General features: G+C 40.5%; 1 protein-coding gene across 2 annotated transcripts in view; it reads left to right on the forward strand.

Annotated features, from left to right (window-relative positions):
* Positions 1-14,462, forward strand: part of SPEG (striated muscle enriched protein kinase) — a 2,687,905-nt gene that overhangs the window by 1,344,888 nt on the left and 1,328,555 nt on the right. For both annotated transcript variants that reach the window (XM_044075871.1, XM_044075873.1), the window contains one exon: positions 1,393-3,158. In XM_044075871.1, the coding sequence (XP_043931806.1) occupies positions 1,393-3,158 (1,766 nt within the window). The remainder of the gene's footprint in view (positions 1-1,392; positions 3,159-14,462) is intronic.

The raw sequence follows: 14,462 nt of genomic DNA on the forward strand, positions 1-14,462 counted from the left end.
TAAAAAGTAAATGCTTGGGACTGGAACACTGTGTGAGTGTAATGCTGATTCAAAGTAGTATAGCCCAATCTATTGGCAATTGACTAGATCCCTTCTCTGTTGTTGTGCATACACCATTAAGCTTCAACAGTTTACAAAAACTAAATTGTAGTTCACCTATTACAAGTGAAAAGCTGGAGGGAGTCAGATTCTTGCTTCCCAGAGGTTTTACTTAGTTAAGATAGCCAGCTTCAGTGGAGAAGGTAGAAATTGCTTTATGCAGTGAATCCCAGGTGGGGGGGTCACTCAGGAAAGAAAGCTGTGCAAACTATTACAATTGAAAAGCTGGAGGGAGTCAGGTTCTTGCTTCCCAGAGATTTTACTTAGTTAAGATAGCCAGCTTCAGTGGAGAAGGTAGAAATTGCTTTATGCAGTGAATCCCAGGTTGGGGGAGGCTCACTCAGGAAAGAAACCTGTGCAAATTGCTGTGCAGGCACAATGAACAGAGAGGTAGGGAAGGTACAACAGCTACAGGATGAAATGAATGTCTGTAATTGCCAGTCATTATGGCTACACTGTATTATGTGCTACTCCTGGCCGGCAGATGAACCTTGGCCTATGCCATATAAGAAAATTAGCTTTCTAAAGGATGTTCCATTTATTCCAGAAATTTGCATTTTATGACATTTAAGTAATATATCTTACTGCAGTCCTGAGAGTTTCAAGACTAACAAAAAAAAACAGGGAAGTCAGATGAAAGTACACTGAAACTAGTATATTAAAATTATATGTCTTTCATAATATAGTGGTGTATGAAAACCTTTTGTGCATTGTTTCATTTTCATCTTTGGTGTGATAACATTATAACTGCTGGTTTGAAATGCCATGCTTCAGATGCAAAGGAAATCGGGGCAACAAGAAGAGTAAAAGCAGTTCACACAAAACAATTAATTTGAAGTAGTTATGTGTAAGCATGCACAATAGTGGTTAATTAGGAAAAAGAACTCATTCCATTAACAGACCTATACCTATTGTCCATTCCCACTTGCTACCAACAAAAGATGGGTGCGACTTGTGTTGTTCACTCTGTTATATGTGGTATCTTGTTCACAGCTTTCACCATTGCTCTTTGCTGCATTTGTTATCAGATCTTGGTATCAGTATTTTATGTTTTAGTCATAAGGTATACATAATCACAGTACGTTTTTGATGTGAAGGCACTATTGCAGCCTCTGATAAGTTCATTCACTGCAAATCTCTATACTTCCTAACGAAGCACATTCACAACTGGTAAGCATACAGCATGCTTTCTTATATGGTTTTGAAAATATATCTATTGCTTGTTCACGGTGGAGAGGGGTGATGGTATTGGTTGTCCCAGGTAAATACTGACTAATAAGATGTTCTTTACAGAGGTCTTCCAGAAGCTGCCCTAAAGGGAGAGAACAAGAAAGAAAGTACTGCAGATATGTTTCAAAGAAAGCTGGCAGCTGCTCCCAAAACACAAACACTGGAACCCACCTGGCGGTCACCTGTTCTTCCTCCACCATCTCCAAAACCTGGTCAACGAGCACCTCAGATATCCAGTAGTAGTACCCAGCCAAGCAGTAGGACCACCACAGCTAGTACAACTGCCCAGCCTTCAACACCCCTGACTCCAAGGAAGAAAATTTTGACTCCGTCCGATTATCAAGATGTAGTGACAGAAGAGTTTGAGGAAAAGGTCAAGAAACCGAAATCATCTGCACTTTCACAAGCAAGTACACAAGAATCAAGGCCGCAAACACCACTGAGTGAAACATCAAGCAAAGCATCGGCACTTAGGCCATCACCAAAACTGGTCAGAGCCGGCTCAAAAATTTTTGATAAGGTGAAGTACTTTGAGGAACGAAGGAAAAGCTTTGATCGATCTGAGAGTCCTCTTCCCATGCATAGCTGGTTACCTATTAGGAAGTCTAGGTCATTTGATCAACCAGAGCTAGATGATCATGACAAGATTGGCATGTCTGAAACATCAAGAGAAGATCTTAGGGAAGTAGGGAGAACAGAAGCAGGAAGTGCATCATTGCGGAGGTCTGCATTTAGACAGAAAGCAGCCTCATTTGATGAAAGAGGTAAATTTGCAAGTCGAGTCTATGACATTGAGCTCAAATTCTCAGAAGAATTAAGTCGTATCAAGAGATCAGTGTCAAAACAGCACTTGATGAGATCACAGGAGTTACTAAAAGATGTAAGCAAAGGAGGACCACAAGTAGTAACAGTGGTGAGGACCCGACCAAGCAGTACTCCACCTTTTCAAACAGTATCAGCACAAAAGCCTCGTGCATTTGTAGTTCCTGCTGCGCAACTAACAGTGTCTCAGGCACCTCACCAACAAAGAACTCCTGAATTGCAGACACCAATAACAGGGGAATTTGAAAGGAGGCAGCAAACCAGTCTGGAAGCATCAGCAGCACGAAAACCTCTTGTAAGGAGTTTAGCAGCAGTAAGCCGATCAGCCGAAATGGAAGACTCTGATGTGATCAGTGAAAGAACAAAGGCACCTACTTCAGTTACAGCTCACATTTATAGACAAGATGCAGATGTTACAAAAGGAGAACTGGTACAGCCATTAGTTCCTACTGCAACCTATCTGTCACCTCAAGTAACAAAAGTTTCATCTGTAATAGGTAGAAAGACTCCAGAACCCAAGCCACAACAAGAGTCACATTTAGAAACAAATATTAAAGATGAAAGGACTACGAGTTTAAAGTTACTCTCAGCACAAGAGCCATTAATAGTACAAAGTAAACAGTTGCCTGTTGTTAGCAAAATCCATCAAATTACTACTTTTACAGAAGGCCCTTCAGAAGATAGAGATGCAGCCCATCAGGTACAGAAAGCACCCACTGGTTTGAAAGAGGCCGTACCTCAAGCTGCACAAGATAGTATTGTCCCGGTGAAGCCCAAACCAGGGGAGGACAAGGTAACTCCACGAGGTTTAGGCCTGGTGGGCGTTGATCCACTGAAACCAGCTAAACCTCAGCTTGTGGGGGAAGACAGACTGGAGAGTGAAGATATTATCATGGGGCATGTCACAGTGAAAGAAAGAAGTGAAAGCGTTCCCTCTGCACATGATGGAAAAGCTGATCGCAGCAAAAGAAAAGGAAGACGAATACGACCCACGTCTCCAGATATAGGTAGTGTATACAGAACTTTATTTTCATTACAGGTATGACAAAATGAGTTGTCCACACAGCTTTCTGTTTCATTATTTGTTTGCTTATCTATGTTTCTGCACCACTTTGCTTAACTACATATTTATATACATATATCTATCTATGATTATATTCATTAGCATGGTGATTAAAAAAGATAATCGTGCTCATACAAACATTGAAAAAAATGAGCAGAATAACTAATTACATCTTAGGTCACCAACAATCCATATATTTCTGTTTTTATTTATTTTCAGAATATAAATAAACTAGTGCTTAAGACACCATTTTCACAGTATATATGTCTGTAGGTATATAATTCATTGTATTAATTAATAGCATTTCACTGTCACACAAATGCATCAGACACAGATATTTTATGTATCAACTATCTGTCTTTCTGAATGTCTATCTGTTATCTGCTCTTCTGTGTAAATAATTATCTGTCTAGAAAAGTAGCTGCCTATGTATTATTTACTTAGAACATGTTGGTAACAGATAGATCTGTGATGATTGATAAACTCTGCTTAAAGGACAATGCAGAGCAGATTGCATACAGTGTTATATATGGTGTGCTACATATAGATAGTTATAGTTTACAAAATGGGCAAATTTTACAGTATCAATACCATCAGTACACTGAAAAAGACAACCATATCCAAAGAACGAAACAAAATACTTAACACCTCCTTTTACTGTTAATGTAATGAAAAAGGTATTAGAGTATACAAAGATGCTTTGCAGTGTCTGGCTATAAATTCAACTTAAAGTCATAGCCAGTGAGGTCTAGTAAACTAATAGTTATATTACATTTAGCACAACTTATTGATGTAGCAAAAGACAACTGAAAAGATGCAAAGACTGAGTCACAGACAAGGTATGCGATATGGAGAAGTTGTGTCTTATGGTACACAGCTGGTCAAGTAAGGAGTAAGAATTAATGGCAGATTGCATTCTTCAGAAGAGCAGGTACTTCATTATTTCTGTTAATTAATACAAGTCTGTGGCCTTTTTGTAAACCAGCATTGAACAGTTTTGAAAGGCAGAGGGGGACTAGATGGAGAAAGAACCATATAAAAGGAAAACAAAGCAAAGTAAGAGCATTCAGTTAATAGCCATGTGTGGTAATCAATGAAGTGGGCAGCATAGAGAAGCCATGAACAACTTACGTGCTACTTTGCACCTCTGCTTGCCATAATAGGAAATCGGCAAATGGTATGTGAATAAAATACATTTAGGTTATCAACATAAGTGATGTGTGGGCCTAAACATCAGATAACCTGTTATTTTTCAACATAGCAGAGAGACCTGCTGTATCATCCTGAGTCACAGACAGTTAAAGAGGTAGTGAGCTTTATGCTGGCATCCATAACTGCTGGTATTAAAGGTAATCTGTTAATGTTTTGTCAGTATGATGACTCTTCTAACTCTGGGCTCCGAAGCACACGGGGAATGGGGAGACAATAGTATTGTGAGAAGTAGGAGAGCATTAATGCCAGCCTTTCTCCCAGATAAAATGAGTTACCTAAGAAGAGGAACATGAATATTGTGGTCGCATAGACCTTTCCTTTAGTAATCCGAACATAGTTCAAAAAGGAAGAGAAAGAGACTGGATCCTGAAAAAGAAAAACAATTATTTGATGTTGTTATCTATTTTAACATGTAACATTGATAAGTGACACAGTAGAAGGTAATACATAATATTGATTCCTATTCCTTTCTATGTAAAGAGTTGCTTTTTCTCTTCTGGCACTGCCAAAGCTGGCTTTAGGTACCAGCAAATTCTGTCATCGCTGGGTGCCCCCTCTGCCTGTGGGGTCCGCAACCACTGCAAGTTATCTTATTGTGATATTTTGTAACATGTCTGTCAAACCAACAAAAGCTAGTACAGCAATAGTGTGTACTTAATAAACCAGCCAGGCAATAACTGTTATTTATATCTAATTTAAAATTCAAACATATCTCTGGTTATAGTAAAAGTGTTTCATCAAGCAGCTGGCTTCATAATTCCATTAAATATTTTACCACTGACATAATATCCCTGGCTTAGTTAAACCCTGCTAGTGGACATTTACTTCACTTAAACTAACAACATAGCCAGCTTTACTTGCAATATCCATGACTACAAGAGGGCTTCCTTAATCATCTTTGACTTTGTCGGGGCCCCACAAAAGCTGCTGCTGATTGGAGAAAAATGAGGAGAAAAAATGTATTAATTTTCTGATTATGATCTTTAACCTGAACAGGTCAGTGATATAACCCTTTTAGGATAAAGTTGATAATGAACATAAGTAAGGTAAGTACTAGACAGATTAGCAGCCTAGTCTGACTGATCTCAGTACAAACCTTGGATTTTAAGAAAAGATGGTGCTTCCGATCTTTGGGGACAGTTTTCTCTTTTAAGGAGTTTTATAAACACTGGCACAACACCAAATACTGCAACTTTCAACTTCTTTGCAGAAGAATTCAGTGCAATACCGATAATCGCAGAATAAAGGCTCAAAATCAGGGACAAGTTTTAAATATTACTCTAAATCAATTAAAAAGTGAATAGTTTAACACTTTTTGCATCAACATGCAGTTTTGAGCATTAAATATAAAACTCTGATGTCTGAATTTATTGACTGTCTGTAATCTTGAATGATTTATAAGCAAAATCACACTTTTTACGAAAGACGGAACAAAATTATGAGAAAAAACAGAGAGGGTCAGTGAAATCAAGGATGGTGACAGGTTTGAATTACTCCTCACTGAGGTAAATAAAAGTTAATTACCCCAGCTGTTGCTTGGCAACCTCTTAGCGGCAGTCACTGACCTGGTGTGCCAGTACCAGTGTTGCATTGGTAACGTCCCTGTATTCTTCCCTTATAAGGCCAATTACTGAGTACAACGTCCCCTTCAGAATGTATCTCGCAAAGCACATGCAGCACCTGGAGACAGCACAGAGGTTCCTCACCAGGAGAATCCAGGGCCTCAAACATCTACCCTACGCAGATAGGCTAAAAGCCCTGCCACTCTACTCACCTTCATACAGACTCCTCAGAGATGACCTCTGCCTTGCATACAAAGGAATCTCAGACCCCGCCTTGATAGGACTGCTGCATATCCACAATTCAAGCTCCACTCAAGTAACCTGTACGTGCAACCTCAGCCTGGTCTGTGATATCAATAGGACTTGTTGGTGGGACAGATTTGTGTCCCAGAGACTCCCCCATCTGTGGAAGAGACTCCCTCTCCATGTCAAGCAGAGTACCTCATTATCCCTTTTTAAGAGCAAACTGGATAGCTGGATGGGAAACAGAAAATACACCCTTGGGATTCCACCTGTGTCCCTGATGGACAGGAGCTTTGGGTGCTAACTTGTCTACACATGGGTTAAACTCTTGGCTAGGCTTATAAGGTCCTCACGGCTAATAGCCTAGTAACCTCCTATGATCCTATGAATTGCTATTTGCTGAAATAAGTAGAAAAAAGTATTGCTATGGTGTGTGTGTGTGTGTGTGTGTGTGTGTGTGTGTGTGTGTGTGTGTGTGTGTGTGTGTGTGTGTGTGTGTGTGTGTGTGTGTGTGTGCACGCATGTGTGCACGTGTGTGTGTGTGTGTGTGTGTGTGTGTGTGTGTGTGTGTGTGTGTGTGTGTGTGTGTGTGTGTGTGTGTGTGTGTACAGAAAGCTGCTGTAGGGTATGTGGGGCTGAAGACTGTGTGGTTATTACTACTTTAATTTTCATCACAGTCAAACCTTAGAGGTGTGCACGTGAGGTTATTATAGCTTGTGTTTGGCCTGAGGATAATGAGCTCATTGTTTCTTTTACTTTTCTCATTGAACTCAGAGGTGTACAAAGAAGGTTACTATAGCTTGTGCAGGGACAGTGTCCTGTCTAGGAGCAACAAAGTAGAATACATTACTGTAATCATTATTTTTTCACTCTCCTCACAATCACACAGGCATGTATACAGGTAGCTAGCTGCCTTTGACAGTATGGGTTGAGGAGTGAGGAGGCATGCTATGTATATGTATGCCAGCAGTCACTTGAAATACATGACAATTTGAATCTCTGCTTTCATCCTAGTGTAACACCAGTGGGATGCACAGGCAGTCTTTATTGGGCGGTTAGGAGACTAAAATTTTTTTCTTACTCATGTTTTTTTTTTCTTTGGATTGAAAGTCTGGGAAAATGCTCTGATATATATCCAAGAATGTCTATAACCCTATGGCTTTTGGGGCCCTGTCTTATTTGCATTATTTCCTAAATGATTATTACTGTGTTTACTTGGTGGTCAGGAAAGGTGTTTTGAAAAGATTCATGGAAAACTAAAGCTAAACAGCAACACAGTTTCTTTCCTTAATCATGAATTCTGTTCAAGCCATCATTGGATGAAAAGGTTGTGTAAAAAAAAAAAAAACCTTTAAAATGCACTTCAGAACATATTGGAAGTTGTGGCTTCTTGAAAAAGCTGAAGAGTAAGGCAAAATGAGAGAAAAGGAAGAAAATAGTAATGTGCATCATATGAGGAGTCCAAGATGGTGGCAAAGGCCAGACAGCACTGAAGTGTGTGTGTGTGTGTGTGTGTGTGTGTGTGTGTGTGTGTGTGTGTGTGTGTGTGTGTGTGTGTGTGTGTGTGTGTGTGTGTGTGTGTGTGTGTGTGTGTGTGTGTGTGTGTGTGTGTGTGTGTGTGTGTGTGTGTGTGTGTGTGTGTGTGTGTTGGGGGGGCTGAAACAGTAGGCCTAGGGCACCATTTCACCTAAGTCCAGACCTGTACATAGTGTTGCTGCATTGTATCATAGTTGCAACTAAATGCCAGTACCTGTGAATGCCCCTTTGTGAGACTGGCCAACATAGTATAGCACATAGGTCTGTTGTAATGAAAGAGCAATGTAGCTACAGGTCAGTCTGTGCTTACTACTCCTAAAAGTTTGTAGCATGAGCTCAAAGGTGCTTAGGAGTGGTGGCAATGACAGGCTGATACATAGACTGGAAGTGCCTAAGGGCCCCTAACTTGTCATGTGCTGGGGACCCTCAGAATGTTAACACTGGTCTTGCACTCAGTACAAGTTTGTACTGCTTACATTTAGTGCTGTAAAAGTTAATGGTAGCTTATTTTCCAATTATTTGTGTTTTGGAAAAGACAGGAAATTCTGAGACGGCATTTGTCATTCCTATAAGGCAGAATAGTAATTAAATCACATTTTTAATGCAGTAATTGGAAATATAGATCTTAGAAAATCTTATAGAGCTGTCCATCGTTGTACTCCTACAGATTCAGTTTAATCCCAGAGCAATCTCCTGGGCTCTGTGGTCAGACAGTGTGTGGAAGTGAAGTATATTTTGAAGTAATCTGTATTCCACAGCTCTCATGCCAGTCAGATAAGATGACAATTTAAGCATTAAACACCCACTATCCTTAATATACTGCTGTTGGGCCTTTTTTTCTAAAAATAAATAAACGGTCACCTGCAAAGTAGCTGATGAAATCTTAAATAGTTTGAGATATATGATGTGTTGTAATTCCATATGTAACTTAAGTGAAAGTTATGTCAACATCTAGAAGCCATTTGATTAGCTGTCTTATAAAACAATTTTTGTGTATTACAACAGCATAGTCATGTTTCCACTTTTACATACTTTTGATATATTTAACAACAGATTGGTAAGAAAGGTAAACAAAGAGATAATTTAAGTTTTACAGAACTAAATCATTTTCTAAACAATCTCTAAACAATCATCCATAATTTAATAGTCCACATAAGAAAGCTTCTCTACAGTACAAGCTTGCTTTTCTATGATAGCCTGAAATGGAAGTTGGGCAAAGGATGACTTAAGGCATGCTTCATAGGATATCAGGAAGGCAGTGAACTTCTGAACCTAGTTACATTAATAGAAATGAAATGAAACAATAGCCATCTCAAGCTTAACTTTTAGTGGCTGACTACTGTGCTCTTTGAAGGAAATCCAAATTTAAGGCAACTTATTTTGAAAAAGGAAATGTTTTGTCTTCTAGTACAATATAGTTTAGCCATCTCACTTCCACACCATTTTCATAAAGATTCATAACATTTCTGTCCTTGATTGAGATTTCTAACTGAACTAGTTCTATAAATTAATTTTTGACTTTGTCCTGAAAATCACTTATCTTTAAAAGAGCTGTTCCTCTAGTAGAAGTGCATCATATAATTCTAGTGCACTGATGAAACTCCTCTAGTCATTAATACATTAATATGGCTTATGATACATGTGAGGTACATAGGTACAGGGTTTGAATCCTGGACTGCTGGCAACATTTCGCATGTTATGGTCAAGGGTGTGTATGATCTCATGGTAAGAACCACTGGGCAACAAATGCATATGTTAGGGTTATTGGCCTTAAAAGTATATGGCAAATGTGTATTACTACCTCAGGTTATGAGTACCACCTGTTACACCCAACTAAGCTTTCTACTGCAGAGCTACAGAACAAAGTTATAATTAATCACTGCCCCCCTCCCGCAAGATGTCACCATCATTTGAACTTAGCCCAATATCTTCTAGTGCAATTTTACCAGCCATAACTAAGACTTAAATAAACTATTTTTCACACACAAATATGCACACACACCCAGTAAATCTTTAACTTTTTTAATTTCTCCAAGTCTTTTGAGTTTGTAGTACCATGACAGGAATGGACCCCATTCTTAAGTCAAAGTATGATTAAAGTTCATGAAATTAGTATTGTTTCATGATGTTAGCCAGAGGTGCTCTTCTCAGTACCTGTAATGTGCCCAGTAATGACTCCTGCTCCAATTCATATGGAGTTACATGTATTGGTTACATATCCAAGTACGATTGTAAATTATTTTTTATAAGACCTGTTACTCCTACTACTATTAGAACTGTCTGGGTATCCTTTTTCTACATTGCCCTTATTTCTGCCTGCAAACTATGGTATTTTTTGATTTTTTTTTTGGCTCTCTGTACTTAAGACACTGTAGTCAGTAGGTGTAGCAATTTCAATGATTAATGCTACTTTTGTCTTCTTTTCATGAACTACTATATCTCGTTTTCAAGCATCTATTTTTTGAACTGTTGGTAATGGGTGCTCCCATGTGATATAAACTTTACCATTTTCTATGATGCTTTGTGGCTCATGATTCCAGTGTTTTTCATCTACTTCAGTATTATAATGTTTGCACAATTGCTATTGCAGCAATCTTGCCACATTATTATGCCTTTCAGTATACAGTCCCTCTGCTATTAGTATGTCACAACCAGCAACAAGATGTGTGACAATTTCCAATTCTGTTTTACAAAACCTACATTTGTCTGTTTCTCCCACATATTCAATGGACATGGTAAACCAGCGTGTACATAGTCCACTATATTATAGGTTCATATGTTCATAGGTAGGTACTAGGCTATTAGCCCTAGGGCCTATATAAGCCTAGCCAAAAAAGTACCCTGGCTTTTGCCACCCAAGAAAATTATTTTCCTGTGCCCCTGTTGAGCAGAGCCACAGAGGTGATCCCTGGGGAGAATTTCCTATTTCCCATCCAATCATCAAGATTTTTCATGAAGAGTGCTAATGAGGAGCTTTGTTTGATATAGATAGGTAGTTTGTTCCAAAGTATGGGAAATCTCTGGGACAGGAATTTATCCCTCCAGCATGTTCTGTTTATTGTGGTGACAAGGTTTAGGTCCCTAGAACGTGTAGCTCGGAGGGATGTGATTATCAAAGGAGAGACTACTGTTCTCCTGTATCCCAAGGTCTCTTATCACACTTTCAGTGTTAAGTAGACTACCACCTATGTGGTAGCTCATGGGTACAGAGTTTTTACCAAATGGGATGACAATGCACTTTTCTGGCATTGAGCTTGAGGCCATGCTTTTGACACCAGGCATCTGTCTCAGTGATGCCCTTTTGTAGGATGTCCACATTGTTAAGATTTTCGATAATGGTTCCTAGTTTGCAGTCATCTGCAAACTTTATTAGCCAAAGACCTTCTGTGTTATCCTGTACTTCAGAAAAGTAGATACCAAACAGGAGAGGACCCAGGACTGAATCTTGTGGTACTCCACTTGTCACTGGTCTGAAGTTGGATATGGAGTCTGCTTCTTTCACAGTATGGGGTCAGTGAGCCAGCTGGCAACCCATCTTGTGACATAGGGATTTATACCTAGTTTAGTGAGTTTATGCTATGTCAAGAATCTTGATGGCAACACCCAGATCTGCTCTGAATTACAGCATAACGGCATGAAAATTACAGAACCAACTGATATTGCTATAATTCCAGAGTGGGGGATGGTGTCAAAAGCCTTGGCGAGATCTAGATAGGCTGTGTGAAGCACCTTACCCTCGTCTACGACTTTGGTGACTTCTTCAAAGAAGTCTATCAGGTTTAGGAGACATGATCTGCCTTTTACAAACCCGAACTGGGTGGGGTCCAGAGTTTGGAGATTACCAATTTCTTTGTTTATAAGTTCCATGATGATACATTCCAGCTGGCAACCCATCTTGTGATGTAGGGATTTATACCTAGTTTAGTGAGTTTAGCTATAATTCCAGAATAGGGGATAGTGTCGAAAGCCTTGGCAAGGTCAAGATAGGCTGTGTGAACCACCTTACCCTCATCTACGGCTTTGGTGACTGCCTCAAAGAAGTCGATCAGGTTCAGCAGGCATGATCTGCCTTTCACAAACCCAAACTGGGTGGGATCCAGTGTTTGGAGGATACCAATGTCTTTGTTTATGAGTTCCATGATGATACATTCCATAGCCTTGCAGACCAGGCTCGTCAGGCTAATAGGTCGATAGTTCCCGGGATCAGTGGTGGCTCCCCTTTGAAAAGTGGGATAACTGTTGCTGTGTGCCATTCAGTGGGCACAAAGCCTGATACGAGGCTATTATTGAACATGGTGCTTAAATGGGGAGCCAGTTCGTTCTGAAGTTCATGTAAAAGGCAGCCTGGGATGTTGTCTGGTCCCATGGATGCTGTGTTTTTGGCTTTAGAGAGTGCAGCTTTTACCTGTGTAGTTGTGATTACAGGGACTCTTCATTCTTCCTGTATAGATATGGGCCTTTTAGGGGGTGAGAGGGGGGTAAAGTTAGCACTGAACCTATCTGCCAGGATGTTGGCAATATCAGTTGGTTCTGTAATTTTCGTGCCGTTATGCTGTAACTCAGAGCAGATCTGGGTGTTGCCATCAAGATTCTTGACATAGCTATAGAAAGCTTTGTGGTTGTCCTTAGAATTAGTGGCTATTTTGTTTTCATAGCTAGCTTTGGAGGATCTTATAATCTCAGCTTCTTACTGAGAATGACCAGGGAGCTCCTCCACTCATGGGATTCTATTCTCTTTTGCAACAGTTTCTTCCTTCTGTTGTACAGTTTGATTATGGCAGGGGACCACCTGATTGGCTTACTTTTTTTGGAGGATAGTGTCTTGGTTCTGTTTGGGATAGCACAATCCATGCAGTCATGTAAGTGCTTATAGAGTGCATTTGTGTAGGATTCAGCAGTTGTAACTGTATTATCCATCTGCATGGGTGTCATGAAGTTCACCACTTCTGTCTTAAGAAGCATGAAGTTGGCTTTTGAGAAATTATTTACCATGGTTTTCTTAATGGGGGGTGGGGGCGGGATGTGGATATCAAGGGTGATTAGCTTATGGTCAGATCGGACCAACGAGGAGTTGACTTCAGGTGTGGTACACTGGTCACTCATGTTGGTAATGACTAGGTCTAGGATATTGTTGCCCCTGGTGGGGGTGTGGATAAGTTGATCCAGGGCATTGGAATTTATGAATTCCAGAAAGCGATGAGCTAAGGACTTGGTACATGAGTAGTTTTCCCACTTAATGGTGGGGTAGTTGAAGTCGCCCATTATTAGGGTGCTTGGTTGAATCATAATATTTTCCAGTACATCAAGAAAAGAGGAATGGGAATCCTGGGGCATGGTGGGGGAGCTGTAACAAGCTACAATTTGGATTTCAGTTTTGCCCAGAGTTAGTTGTGCTTGGATAACCTCGGATGCATTATGCTGAGAAACTAGCCTGGAGGTGTGGATATCCTTAATGAATATGGACACACCTCCACGTTTGGTGTTTCGGTCCAGGTTACATGGCCGAAAAGTGTAGTGCATGGGTGCTCTCTGGAGCCTTGAACCAGGTCTCAGTCACTGCACAGATATTGATGTTCTCCATTTTAAGGAGTGCCTCGAGTGAGTGCATTTTGAGATTTAGACTTCTAGCATTGAGTAGCATTACCCTCAGTTTTTGCTTGCCTGTTCCTGTTGCGGTGGTGAATTTGTTATTTGAACTTTGCCTAAAAAAGGCACTATAGGGGCAGCAAGAACCTTAGCCAGTATTTGGAATCCCAGGGGCGACAGGTGCAGGCCATCTGTGGCAAAGCATCGTGGTCTGTCGACCATGTCATCCCAAGCAGGCAGATACTGGATCCCCTTAGAATGACACCAGAAGCTTAGCCAATTGTTGAAGTCAATCGTTTTGTCCTTGTACTACGGTATCATTCTGGGCGATGGCAGAATGCTACTCAGGGCTAGGGTCATACCTGCCTGGGCTACAAGATCAGAGAGCTATTTCATGTCTCTTTTCATGTAGTCCAGGGAGGTACATCTCAGGTCATTCACACCAGCATGGACAATGACAGAGTCATATTTGTACTTGTTGTGGAGTGACTTGAGTGCATGGGTTATGTAGCGGATCCTGGCACCCGACAGGCAGCTGTCAGTAAATTTCTCCTTGTTTAGCCTGGTGAGTGGGACAACAGTGTGCCTGACTAAAGAGTCACCTATGACTAGTGTGGTGGGCACTTTGTTTTGCCTTATTGGCTGTGGTTGAGTGGCACACTGAGTCTGTGGGCTATGTGTCATTTGGGTTGTGTTGGGGGATGGAGGTTGCTTGCGTTTCTGCTTTGGAGGTCTCTGTTGCTTAGACAGATTATTATTGAGAGCCTCCGTGAATGTTTTTGTGTTACTATGTGTGGATTTTGGTGGTGTAGATTTAGTGAGACTATGTGATAAGTGTGGTGTGGTGCAAATGTTTACCTTCTCCTCATGACTGTCAAGTTCAGTCTTGGTTGGAGAGAGCTTTACCTCCAGTTTGGCTAGATAAGTGCATCTCTCACAGATTGTAGTGCTGAGTGGTAGGAGGAGAGGGTTGTCTGTGTACATGAGGCAATTTCTACATTGCCTCAAGATGCCCAGATTCAAAAGATAGACAGGAGAGAACACTGGTAGCTGACCCTTCGACATGCCTGAATAAAAAACTATTTTCCTCTAGATAAGTGAGGAAAGTG

The sequence above is a fragment of the Protopterus annectens genome, chromosome 6.part1 (genome assembly GCF_019279795.1).
Source record: "Protopterus annectens isolate FY-2018-M chromosome 6.part1, PAN1.0, whole genome shotgun sequence".
Taxonomy (NCBI): Eukaryota; Metazoa; Chordata; order Ceratodontiformes; family Protopteridae; genus Protopterus; species Protopterus annectens.